Source organism: Megalobrama amblycephala, linkage group LG11, assembly GCF_018812025.1.
Source record: "Megalobrama amblycephala isolate DHTTF-2021 linkage group LG11, ASM1881202v1, whole genome shotgun sequence".
NCBI lineage: Eukaryota > Metazoa > Chordata > Actinopteri > Cypriniformes > Xenocyprididae > Megalobrama > Megalobrama amblycephala.
The window spans coordinates 14,138,154-14,151,894 of record NC_063054.1 but is presented as its reverse complement, the minus strand read 5'-3'; the positions used below and the strand labels follow the sequence as shown (position 1 = coordinate 14,151,894).

Sequence of the window (13,741 nt, the reverse complement as noted above, 5' to 3'; positions counted from 1 at the left end):
ACAAATCGCACCCTGGTGATACAACAACAACAACAATATAGGCAGCATATTCCCCGAACCTGCAGCTCCTGTCAAAAAATAACCAGACCGTTATTTCCGGCGTGACGATCGAGTCTGTCCCAAAAATACCTCTCAATGCGCCCTCGTGGACTCGCGCCAAGGGCCCTATAGGTCTGCACTACATGACGTCACCAAAGTGTGGACTCTGAGGAAGTCCACAAGTCCGGAGTGTGCCATTTGGGACAGGGCCTTTGAAGTGCGATTCACCGCGGCGCGAGGAGGGATGACGTAATTCGAGAGCGACTTCAAGTGCACCCTCTACGTTTCCCAGTGGAGTGAAGCTCCCAGTGCCCAAGGAAGTCGACCGGAAGTTGAAGTCGGCCGGGTGCCGCCATCTTGTAGCAGAACTTCACTTGCGTTAGCATCCCCATTGACTCCCATTCATTTTGGCGTCACTTTGACAGTGAATAACTTTACATCTGAGGCGTTTAAACACTCCATTTGTCCATTATTTATTTCTAAAGATACACGACAATGTATAAAGGGCTCCATTACCTTCTATGTTACATTATGGCCCCGTAGATACAGTTTTTGTAAAAATAGGCTAACGATTGCGTCATAACCACTCGACTCTCTGTCGCACAGTAGAGAAATTTCCGTACAGACAGGAGGAGAAGCTCGCAGGCAATAGTATGCATTAACTTAATATGGCGTACTGGCGTTACATTTTAAAATACTATACAAAATAATTAATCAGAATACTTACTCCTGCTCACTCACGCCAAAGAACTCCCCGCTCAAGCTCGCCGTCTCTGCAAGATTAACGATGGCAGTTTGCACGCACAGCTACTAGAAGATTTACATCTGTCAGACAGGTTGCTGACGTCATCAAGCTTAGTTTGAGTCTGCGCGTCAGAAACGGAAGTGCTAAAAATCGCTAAAAATGGGCTTCACTTGTCTCAATTGAGTTCCAATGGGGTCGCTGTGTCCATTTCTTTTACTGTCTATGGAAGCTCCCATCTCAAGACACTTTGCGGTCTACACTATCCCACAATTCATTGCGCGCCAGTGACGACAGAAGTTCTGTGTGAATTCACATAAATGTAAGCAATGCCCCGTGTTCACCAATATCTAAATCAAACTGTAATATCTGTTTTTCATAAATACAATATTTGTCTCTAAGATGGAGTGCAGTTGAATAAAATCCTAAAGTACTGTACTTTAAATTCAGACTTAAATACAGAATAAATGTATAAATATAAATGTATATATTTTCACAGTTAACATAAATTTAACATAAAAAACCAAACAAGGCTAACTATTGCTAACGATATAAAACTAACATTACATAGTTTAACCATACATATTTTGGTCCAGTGTCCCATCGTCGCCGGCAGTGAAGCATGTCAAAACCCAATAGAAAGTCATAGAACTTTAAAATGCACACATAAACGTCAACTGTCTCTGTCTGTCACACAGCCGATAGCCATGTAACGACGCTCGGCTCATTGTTGCCACGTCTGGGACTGGGATACTTTTACACTTGTGCTGTGATTACACTACTTTTGGGATGGTTTTGTTGTGCAGACCTGGCAACCCTCCACAGCTGTCGTCCCAATTCAGGGGCCGCGCACTTTGAAGTGCATGAAAGGGGTGGGGTTTTGGAGTGGAGGGTTGCCAGGTCTGTGCAACAAAACCATTCCAAAAGTAGCGTAATCACAGCACAAGTATAAAAGTATCCTAAGCCCAGACTTGGCAACAATGAGCCGAGCGTAGTTACATGGCTAGCAGCTGTGTGACAGACAGCTGACAGTTAACGTTTGTGTGTGCATTTTAAAGTTTTATGACTTTCTATTGGGAAAGTCTTTCATTGTTACATACATTATTAGTTTTTAACATCTAGTGGAAGTATTTTCCCTTACTTTATGTTAGCTTAAATAACATTAAAATCTTGCACTGAACAACACTGTACTGAATAAATACAATCCCTGAATGCATTTGTACACTCTTCTGTTTCTTGACAGACACCTGCAGCGCTTGTGCTCACACAGCTGAGCCACATTTGTCCAAGATGCCGTTTGAGCATCGGTAACGTTTAATGGCTGCATCGGACGCGTTTCGGTGGTTTAAATTGGCGCTTACTTAAAGTCGAGTGCTTTTACTGTAATTTAGGCAAGCGTGCTCATAATAGAAGCGATTGAGAACGCGGCTCATGGTTGCATAGCAACGACAGACACCACTGGAGCGAAAGCGCATTGGAAAGAAGAATGTGGCGCGGCCTCTTATGTGACGCGATATGTGAATGCCCCTTAGAACGGCGTCTTTTTCTTTGCATATCAGACAAGTAGCAACTAGAGAATAATAATAATAATAATAATAATTTAGCGGGCCGGATTATGTTTTATTTTTGAGATCAGTTGCGGGCCGGGTAGAGGGGGTGGGTGGGCCATAAATGGCCCGCGGGCCGGCAGTTTGAGACCACTGGCTTAAAAGAACCATAGATTCTTTCCTTTTTTATGTAAAAAAGAGTATTGGGATCTTCGGTCTTTTAGCCGCAGGAATATGAGATGGGTCTATTTTATGTCTTTAAAATAAGACCTTGATTTCCTGTATAGTTTTTCTGAGCATGTTGTTTAACAGGAGGCTGGCCCATCTTGAGCTGAGGCTCTGAGTCAGGGCCAGAGGTCCAGTATGGCCACTCAGGCACCTCCTCTTTTCAGAGCAGGCGCAGAGAAGACTGGACTCGAGGAGGAAGAAGCAGGTTTGAGGAAGTGATTGATCACGTACACCAATAGCTTCTGTGATCGATTCCCTCTCGTTGCAAGGGCGACATTGCTTTTGCCTTCGCCCCTTCTTCCTCCGCCTCCTGAGTTTGAGTTCTTTCTACTTGTTCAGGCGCTTCTTTTACAGTTAGGCAAAATAAGAAGGGGTTCTTTTGGGCAAAATAACTGTAGCATTAGGTTGGATAGTTTTCAAAACTTGCAGGCCGCTTTATGGCCGTTATTTTGTAGCCTCCTATGTTAGAGTAGCTTCTTAGCTAATACTTTAATTTGGTTTGAGTTAGCACTCGTCACTTCAGTTATTTGTGTGCAGGATGGCTTTTCGGCCGCCTGACACTGTTTGCTTGCAGTGCTTCATTTTCTCCTCATATTTGAAGGTTTCAGAATGAAGCCCAAGCTTTGCTTGTCCCGGTAGGCCTTAGCTAGTGGCTAGGCTAGAGATAGGTTTAGGTGTTTGTTACATCACCCTTATTATTACTGTCCCTGTGAGGTTGTATAGTTCTGGCCTCCTCCTGAGGGAGTTGCGGGCCGTATGCCCATTTCCCCTTCGATGTGAAAATGTAGGAAAATGCTATGGCTGAGGTTATCAGCTAAGGTTATAGGCTGTTATTAGCCTTCCTGGTGGTGTTTTTCCCAGGTGGTAGGTATGCAGTGCTGCTAGGCCCAACTTTTTAGAACTTTGTCATGCTTATAATGTCTTCACATGAGCCCCTTGAATTATATTCAAGTTTGTGATTACGATGCTAAATATTTTAGTTTTCGTTCTCTAGGGTTCATTACAGATCTCAGATCTGTTCTGTGAAACATTTATCCTGTTTTGGATGTCATGTATTACAAAACATTTGCATTTGCTTTGGGGGTTCTAAGCTTTAGCCCTACATACATATGTGAGCTTACTCTAGTGCTGCCACAGGTTAACACCTGTTTCTGTGATATCAGGCTGTGATTAGCCTCTGTCTATGAACGTGGTGTTTTGTTGTACTCCCCGGTTAGGGTTTGTGTTTCACTGAGTGCATCACCTGTTGGATTGCACACTCAGGTTGAGTGTAGAGAGTCTTATTCTGGTTAGAATAGTATGATCTCTATTAGCTCCCAGTCAAACATGACCATAGCAGCTGTTTTCCATTTGCTGTTAGATTGTTGGCTCTTTATTGTAGCCTCTTTCTTAATACAGCTTGTTTTTTGGGCGCTGTTGGTTTACGGTCACAAGTTTGCTCACATATTTTTAGCACTGCCTCAGGCTTATGCTCACGTTGTTTGAGGTGGTAGGCCTTGTAGGCCTTCCTTAGACCGTGATAGCATATTTATGTGTACTGGGTACATTGCCTGTTGGAATGTGTAGGCTTAAGCTCAGGTTGTGTAGCTAGTTACCCACAGTTATCGTGTAGGGTCTAGAGCTGGTCCCCTTTGAGCTTGGGCCCTGTTTTGACCACGGGCTGGCGCCACATGGTGCTAAAAGTAGTAGGCCTTGCCAGGCCTCCTTTTTAGCCTCTGTGTTGGCCTAGCTGGGTTGGTTATATCTGGACTCACCATGGATGAGTCGTGATTGCCACTAGGTGACGCCGCGTGTTTTTACAAGTTGTAGGCTTTCGTAGGCCTATTAGGTATTACGCTGGAGTTCGGCTTTGTACTCCTCTCGTTTAGAGAGTAAAAGGTGCTTTTACTGAGTACATTTCTGAGTGGCCTGCCTCTCTGGGTGAGCTCCTGTATTAAAACCAACTGTTTGTCTGGTTTTATGCACTTGCTTCCTTGAGCTTGGTTTCCTTTAGCACTGCCTTAGGCTTATGCTCATGTTGTTTTTGAGGTAACAGGCTTTCCTTAGACCATGTTTGCACTATACTTTGCCTGTTGTAATGTGTTCACCTAGGCTCAGATTGTGGAGCCTAAGCTAGTTACCCTTAGTAAACTTTAGGGTTCAGTGCTGGTTCCTTTTTGAGCTCGGGTTCTGTTTATGACCACTGGCTGGTGCCACCTGGTGCTAAAAGTAGTAAGCTTTACCAGGCTTCCTTTATAGCTTCTGTGTTGGCCCAGCGGGGTTGGTTGCATCTTGACTCACTCCATGGTTGAGTCGTGTCTTATGACTCATGCCGCCATCGGCCACGCCCACCTCCGTGTTTTAGGCCCTGTCAGGCCTCTCGTTGAGTTCTGTTGCGTAGTTTGTACTTCTCCTACGGGGGTTTCCCGAGTATTTGGCCTGCTGGCTGGCTTTAGTCATGAAGCTGCCACTGGTTGATGCCTTGTGTTCATGGAGGTTGTAGGCCCCATTAGGGCCTCCTTTCAGTCTGCGTGTTGGCACAGCTTTGTGTGAGCTTCTATGTGACTCACCACCGTGGATGAGTCGTGATTGCCACTGACTGACGTCGTGTGTTTACGAGTTGTAGGCTTCCATAGGCCTCCTAGGTATCACGCCAGAGTTTGGCTTCGTACTCCTCTTGCTTAGAGAGTAAAAGGTGCTTTTACTGAGTACATCTCTGAAGTGGCTTGCCTCTCGAGGTGAGCTCTTGTACTAAAACCAACTGCTTGTCTGGTTTTATGCATTTGCTTCCTTGAGCTTGGTTTCCTTTAGCTCTAGTCAAGCTAAATAGTTACCCTGTCTGTTACTCGGTTCTATTTTGCTCCTAGAACTTTAGTGGCCGCTACCTGACGTAGTCTTTAAGGGCCTCCTTTGGGAGCATGCTGGCTTTTTCCCTTTGAAATTTTATTTTACTGTAACAGTAAAAAGGTCTTGTATCGCTGGCTGGCCGGGGCTCGGGCTAGCTAATGACCTCCCTTTGTAGTCGGTCTGTCTAAGCCTGAACCTCGATAACACTGCCACGAGCTGATGCCACGTGTCTGCTGAGGTTATAGGCCCATGGGGCCTTCTTTAATGCGTGATGGCATACGTTGTACTCCTCTTGCTTAAAGAGTAAAAGGTGCTTTTACCGAGTACACGGCTCGTCTGATTGTGTTGGATGGGCTGTCTTGTGGGCACTCACATCATGCTACTATGTTTTCAGTCGAATGGCCTTATGGACCATGATGAATACCACCATGTGTGTTGGGTTCATGTTGTGATATTAGTTCATTGTAAGAACTCTTAGTTATGTTGTAGGCCCCTCTGGTCGGCCTCCATGGCTATGTGCCTGCAGTATGGTCTGTCTGTTAGGTTGAGCTTCATACTTCTCTTTGGGTTGACTGTGTAATTGTGCTTAGCTCCCTAAGCTGGTCATTGGTTGTAGACTTCTGTGAAGTCTCCCGTTCAGACTGGTCCCAGGCTGGTTTGTGCTCCCCTGTACCAGGGTTTTTCTAGCGCACAGCTTCCTCAGCGCTTTAATCAGAAGCTGAGTAGATCCTAGGATGAGTGGGTTTACTCCCCTCAATGCGAGGGTTTATAGCGCTCAGCTGAGTTCTGCTTTCCGGATGCCCATCTCTGCGTGTGGGTTTGAGTTGCTTACTGCCTTTTCGCAGTCGCTCTTTCCTGCTCCTCCTCTTTTGGAGTTTGCGCTTGGAGATTCTGTAGATCAGACAAGGTTGGCTAGGCTATGTTTGGCTTCCGCTAGATTAGTAAGGCCTCCTTGGTGGCGTCGGGGGTGATTTTGTCCCCCCTAGTGACTGGTCAGGATTCCTTCTGGGCTCCTGGCCACATTCCCTTTAAGGGACCACTTTCTATGGTTTGCTGGTCCCAGATGCTTGAGCAGCCTTGACAGGCCTTTCACGGAAGGCCTCTTTTAGGCTCAGCTTGGGCTGTTGGCCATAGGGAATGCCGTCACTGACAGCCTTGGAGAAGTTGCTCCCGGGTTTTCCCTGGAACTGCCGGACGTTTGTCCAGACATTTTGGGCATGCACTCTCCTCTAGCATGGCGGTGTGGGTATATCGTTCCCCAAAGCACAATCAGTGCAGAGTTGAGTTCCCTTTCGAAAGGGAACATCTCAGGTTACGCATGTAACCATGGTTCCCTGAGAACAGGGAACGAGACTCTGCGCTTCCCTGCCATGCTTCGGGATGCCTGCTGAACAGTCCCTCAAAGACGAGAAGGTGTTGACTGCTTCCTCAGGCACTCCCTTTATATGTCACGGTTTGCGCCGACATGTAAATAAACCCAGCAATACAAATATAAACACCCAGGTAGGAATGTAAATGTGTGCTTGGTGACAGGTATGTGCGTGGCCTGCCAGCCCACGCACCCCTTGTTCTTATACAACAATGTGTAAATAGGAAGGGAGAAGAGAGGGTAACCAGGAGGGCTATGAAGACCCCACCCCTAAAACAATGTGCTACCGAGGTTTTGGTAACATCCAGTCGGTAGTAACGCACAAATGTATGCAGAGAGGCCCAGCTGGCAGCAGAACAGATGTCCTGCAGTGACACACCTCTAAACAAAGCCCAAGAAGCAGCTAAGCCCCTCGTGGAATGAGCTCTGATGTTACCTGGGGGCTGCACTCCCTTATATTCATATGCTAAAGCAATAGCATTCACAAGCCAATGTGAGAGGCGTTGCTTAGATATGGGACTCCCTTTGTGAGGGGGCGCCCATGAAATAAAGAGCTGGTCACTCTTCCAGAAAGCACTGGTCCTGGTAATACATGTCTGTAATGCGCATATGGGACACAGAGCATTCAGCCTCTGATCCTCCATGGAGGAAAAAGGTGGAGGGTGAAAGGCGGACAGCTCCAACACCTCCGATGTGAACGCAGGGAAGCACTTAGGCATAAAAGCTGGGTTATGCTTAAGAAAAACCTTATCTCCACTAAGAGAGAATTTAGTGCACGAGGGCTGAACAGAAAGTGCATGTAGCTCACTGACACGTTTAGCTGAAGCCAAAGCCAAGAGCAAAGCCGTCTTGAAGGACATTAACTTCAAGGAAATACTTCCCAGGGGCTCAAAGGGGTATTGAGACAGAGCCTCCAGCACCATGGAGAGGTCTCATTCAGGAACAGTTTTCCTGATGACTGGCAAGGAACGATGGGCACCCTTCATAAATCTGCGGATTAGAGGATGCTGCCTGACCATTGAGCCCTCAAAGCCCAAATGACAGGCAGATATAGCCGCCAGGTAGACCTTAATAGTGGAAAAAGACCTTCCTTTATCCATAAGGTCTTGTAAGAAACACAAAATATCAGAAACTGAGCACTGATATGATGTGAGACCACGCCCATCTCATCACCCTTCAAACACTTGCCACTTACAACCATATAAGGATCATGTAGAAATGGCCCTGGCATTCTGTATAGTAGCAACCACACGCGGGGGAAGCCCTAGCGCATTTAAGTTTGTCCTCTCATGGGCCAGGCCCAGAGAGCCACCCTGTCCGGGTGATAAATCTCCCCGTTCGCTTGAGATAAAAGAGCTGTGCGGAGGGGGAGGCACCACAGGCTGGGCATATAACAAAGGAATTATCTCTGCCAGCCATGGTGCTTTGGGCCACCTGGGTGCTATCAGAATGAGAGACAGGCCCTTCTCTCTCACCCTGGCCAGTGTGGGAATTATCAAGCACAGGGGAGGAAAAGCATACAGCAACACTTTGGGCCATGGGTGGGCCAGGTGCATCTACCCCGAGGGGCGCGTCCACGTCAACTAGCAAGAAGAACATAGGACGATGGCTGTTTTCGCGCGAGGCGAATAGATCTACGATTGCCTGTCCGAATCTCATCCATATCAGGCACACTATCTGAGGATAGAGGCGCCAATCTCCATAGAGTGGGTTCCCCCTCGATAGAAGGTCCGCGCCTCTGTTTTAGAATGCCTGGAAAATGAGTCGTGCGTAACGACAGAAAAAACAGCTTGCTCCACACTAAAAGCCTGTGAGCTAGAGCGTGAAGCTTCGATGAGTGAACACCGCCCTGGCGATTGATGTATGCTACTGCTGTGGTATTGTCGCAGTGTACAAGCACATGATGTCCCTGCAGGCTGGGCTGAAAATAATTTAGAGCTTTCCATATGGTCATAAGCTCTAAATAATTTATGTGTGCTGAACGAAGTCAGCTCGGCCACAAACCGTTCACCGTTCTGCCCTCCTGGGTAGCTCCCCAGCCTTTCCGCAACATGACTGTCCCCAAAGAGGTTCCCTGTGCATAAAAGTCTGCGCTCCTCCAGTGGTGCAGAGCCGCCATGCAGGTGCACGTCACTGTTACAGAGCAGTAAAGATCGCATAGCGGGCTGAAATGCAGTGACAAAACCCATTTCATGAACGCTCTCATTCTCAAAAGACCCAGAGGCGAAACCTGGATAGATGAGGCCATTACCCTCTGCAGTCTGACACAAATGCAATATTGCACTTTCGCTCCCTCTCGAAACTGTGACACACAATTCATTAGAAAGAGACTGCGCTCTTGAGAGAGACGCGCTCGCATGGAGACTGAGTTCTGCTCCAAACTCAGAAAAATCACACTCTGACTGGGTGTAAAATTGCTCTTGTTAACATTCACCCTGAATCTGAGAGATGTGATGTATGTGAGCACACGGCGGGTGTCCCTCTGCACTTTCTCTTTTGATTCGGCTATTATGAGCCAATCGTCTATGTATGTCAAAATCCTCAGACCTGACAATCTTAGGGGAGCTAAATCCGCTTCCGCACACAGACAGAAAGTCCTTGGACTAAAAGTGAGCCCAAAGGGGAGAACTGTGAATTTGTAACATGTGCCTTGATAGGCGAAACAAAGAAACTTCCTGTGTGGTGGATAAATGCTTATGTGGAAAAAATCTTTCAGATCGACCGATGTGAACCAATCGTTCTGTTTTATAGCGCGGGCCAAAGTGCCGTGGGTTAACATTCTGAAATTGTATTTCCTCAAATGTTTGTTTAACACTCGGAGATCCAGAATGGGACGGAGAGAATCGTCCTTCTTTGGGACCAGGAAATAATGAGAATAAAATCCCAGATCTATCAGGTTGTGGGGCACCACTTGAATCGCTCCCTTGTCTAGAAGGGAAGAGATTTCCTCTTTCAGAATGTGAGCGGCACTCTCCTCCGTGTGTGAAGAGAGAACGCCGTTGAAATGTGGGGGTTTCATTACAAACTGCAGTCTGTAGCCCTGCGTTATTGTACGCGTCACCCACTCGGGAGCCGAAACAGTCTGCCAAGCTGACTCATAACTCGCGAGAGTCCCTACCAGAGCCGGAGAGGCGCTGATAGCTTTGTGTGTGCCCGGCTGGCTCATTTGTGAATCAATGGTGCCATCTAGTGGATGAACTAGGGGCAACATGCAGGGGTTCAGAGAGATTTCCTCTCTCTGCAAAGAGAGGTTCTCTCTTATTAACGAATTCATATAATTCATTAGACATTTTGAGGTTCTTATTTTTTGTGTGTTGGGGAACACTGGGGCCGAAGCCCTTATTGAACTTGTGAGATGTAAGTGTAGGGGGCTGTGTGATGACGCTGCTTGTGCACACTTTCTCAAGGTTTTCTTTTTTTGAACAGGAAAATCTCCCGACGTGTGTTGGACGGGGGGGCACACACTGGGCAACACTGGGAACTGTGAAATCCCTTTTAACACAGGGATGGCACCCATTAGTAAAGGGGGGCTTACCTCGCCAACAAAGACCCTCCATTTCTTTAAACGATGTTTTATTAACAAAATTCAGGAGGAGCAACGTTCAAATAATCTGACTAATTATCACGTCATTGGAGCCAGCTGTTAACAATCAGTAATCAACATATCTACCCAATCAACAGGAGTGAAAGCATATATATAGACACAGTCGACTCACCCATATTCCTCGACAGTTTTACAGCATCCCTCCACCACCCCGTCTCCTCACACTTGCCTGGTTACTTTCCTAAACAGAATACGGGGGGAGTACTCTGGGTTCGGGCCAAAATACCGAGCTTGGAGCCCTCTCCTCGGACAGCACGCCAAATACGCATACTACTACTCATACTATTTACTATCTGATTATTTGTAAGTGTGAACTCGTGAATGGGGGAATGTGAAAGGCAGAGCAGGCTTTCAGGGGGCTGTCCGCCTGCGAACACGGACTCAAAGTGGCTGAACATCAGGCCGGCTGCTTGCGTTTGTGATCAGAGGTAGTGGAGTTGTGAGGTTTCTTAGCCACGGCCGCGGCAAAGGATGTTTTCCCCCACGGTTTTGCAGGCGGGGATTACCGTGCTGCACTGGCGGTTTCCCACAAGGTTTGCCTCTGACTGGACCCTGGAAATTACGACCCGCTCTATACGGGTTGGGTGGCCGTGTGAGGGGGGGGGGGGGGGGGGACCTGGCACGGCGCTGATTTCCGGGGCAGACACAACTTAAAAGCCTCGTCCTCTTTCTTTTTGTCGTCACAGCGCTGCTGCATGTGGGCGACAGCAGGGCCGAAGAGTGCTTGACCAGCCTCCACCGGTGCTTCCGCTCTCGGTGCTCGGTGCTCTCCTTTCAGAGTTGACCGATCTCCGATCTTCCGATCTCCAACTGCTGACCTATGTCCTCGAAGAAGCTCGGCCTGGTAAGCCAAGAGGAGCGAGGAAACGTTCAAGACTCTAACCACTAAGGCTGAGGCCTTGAAGGAAGCCTGATGGATGGACGCAGAGAAGCGGTCCATTTTGCTGGGAAGAACAGGCTTGGGAGGGGCGAGCAGCCCACCCTGAGAAGGATTGAGGTGTCTGGTGATGGAGGGCTCAATGGTGGAGGGCTCGATGGTGGGTCGTCATGTCTTTCACCTAGAGACCCGCGAGACCGTGTTTGAAGTCGAGCGGGTCCCCCCAACTGTACTTCATGTGCTTGGCACAAGCGGGAAGGACAGGGAGAAGCTGTTTTCTCGGGCCGGGAGGCGGACCCAGAAGTTATCCATCATAGAAGTCCCTCTCCTGGTCGGTGGCACCTTGTAAAGCCGGCCATTTGATATTGAGGCGAGCAGCCGCTCGCTCACAATATTCGAAGAGGACGGATTGGGGTAGAGCTGCAGGGGCGTGAGCCTGAGGAGCTACAGAAGGCAGGATGGCCTCCTCATCATCGGAGCCTTCGAGAAGGCCTGCGTCGTCCTTGTCACCAGAGCCAGGTGGCTAGTTAGCGAATGAGGGTTCACCCGTTAGGATGTCCTCAAGGAAAGCGGATTCGGCTTGGTCAGCCCGATTCAAAGTTGCCGCTCCCCGGGAGTCCCCCGGGCGCGCGTCATCATAGTCGTTTCCCCCGTCAGAGTCCGAGGCTTTGGCTTCCGCCTTAAGTCTGCGGCGACAGAGCTTCTTGGGAAGCGCCAGGCAGTGACTACAATTTTCGGGGAATTCCAGAGCCTCCTGCGCGTGTTTGAGGCGCATGCAGACAACGCAGTATGGGTGGGAATCCCTAGTGGCGATAAGTGCGCCACAAGCGGCTGGGCAGGCACGGGAAAGGCAGTCGCCGGAGGAAGCAGCAGATGTAGAGAGAGCCATAGAAGGTGTACGTAAAAACCAAACGGTTGGCAAACGTGACAGAGGAATACGAGCGATGAGAAAAGCGGACAGCCTAAAAAGAACTGCAGCGTGGGTGGCTTGCAGAATGACACAGCTGTAATAGAGTGCGAGACGATCACGTCCGGAGGAGGCTGATCAGAGTGATATGTCCTCCTGAAGACAGATGCAAACGTTCACAAATAATCCAACAAGCTGTGAGAATAAAACCAGAGGTCGCGAGAAGCGAATGACAACTGAAGAATAGCTGCGTGTATGGCCATATATGCTCTCAGTAAGGGGGTGGGGCCTTACCTGGCATTGGCTACGCGCTTCTGTCTGTCTAGCCAGACTTGGTGCATTTGTATGCTTCTGCAGAGGTCAGGTACGGATGCCCTTCCCATAGGTGGATCTCGAACACGAGATGATGAAAGAGAACCTATGATGACTTGACAGCTGAGCCTGAGCGCGTCAGCGCGGGCATCTCACTTTAGAGCGTGAGCGCGGTCATTTCACTCTTTGGATGCATCAGCGTCACATTTGCATAGGCTATACTATTTGAATTCGTGACTTGGTTGACTGCCAAATCAAAATATTAAATGGAACGATAAAATAACATTATTAACTGGTTAATGGCCATTTCAAATTAGTGTTTCTGTTCAGAACGATTAAATTTGATTTAGTTTCCGTTTCTGGTTAAGTTCCGGTCAAAATTTCGTTCATTTCGGTTTTCGTTTTCGTTCCTTGAACCGGTTCAGAGCCCTGGTTTTTGCCCAAACATCAAAGGCCTGTTTAAACTAGAGGCAAAATGTCAAAAGATAAATCTGGCCCTGTTCATACAGTGTATATATAGCATGTTATATGCATATGTGTGGGACAGTAGGAGGGGAACACGGGTTCAAAAGTTAGGGGTCAGTAAGATTTTCTTTTTAAATTTCTTAAGCTTGCTAAGGATGCATTTATTTGCTTATAAAATATTGTGTAATATTATTACAATTTAAAACAACCCTTTCTCTTTTGAATGCATTTTAAAATGTAATTTATTCCTGTGATGTCCTTTTTATAAAGTCTTACTGACCCCAACTTTTTGAACAGTAGTGTACACTATGCACTGTTTAAATTGGATCATTTATATTTGTATAAATTTGATCATTTGTATTTCATTGCTAGCGTAGAATATATGTTTATACCCTGTAAACAATTTCGATCATGTTTTTTTTTTTTTTTCTTAACATTGATGATATTACCTTACTGCCTATTGAACTGCAGTTCCCTTATGAATCTTTCGTCTCTGTGTGTTCAACAGTACCCTTTCATGATTGGATTGAGTGCAGCTCTGTTCTGGAGTGTCCTTGTGTGCATCAGCAGGGTTTATATGGGCATGCACTCTGTCTTGGTGAGTAATCTTTTCATCACATTTAATCATTCTGTCAAGTACATGAAGAGTGCAAATACAGATAACTCAGTTTTTGTTAATTTTCATAAATCATGTTTTTTTTTATTGTGCATTCCAAGTAATATCAATCAAACTCAGTTGGGTTGTTTTGTTTAAGTAATAATAACTAGGGCTGGGTATTGACACAATTTTCATGATTCAATTTGATTTCTATTCAGACGCTTGCG

The 13,741-nt window shown here is 47.1% G+C and overlaps 1 protein-coding gene across 1 annotated transcript in view; it reads left to right on the top strand.

Moving 5' to 3' along the window:
• Positions 1-13,741, top strand: part of LOC125277764 (sphingosine-1-phosphate phosphatase 1-like) — a 28,799-nt gene that overhangs the window by 7,221 nt on the left and 7,837 nt on the right. The window contains exon 2 of the mRNA XM_048206266.1: positions 13,425-13,514. Coding sequence (XP_048062223.1) covers positions 13,425-13,514 — 90 coding nt within the window. The remainder of the gene's footprint in view (positions 1-13,424; positions 13,515-13,741) is intronic.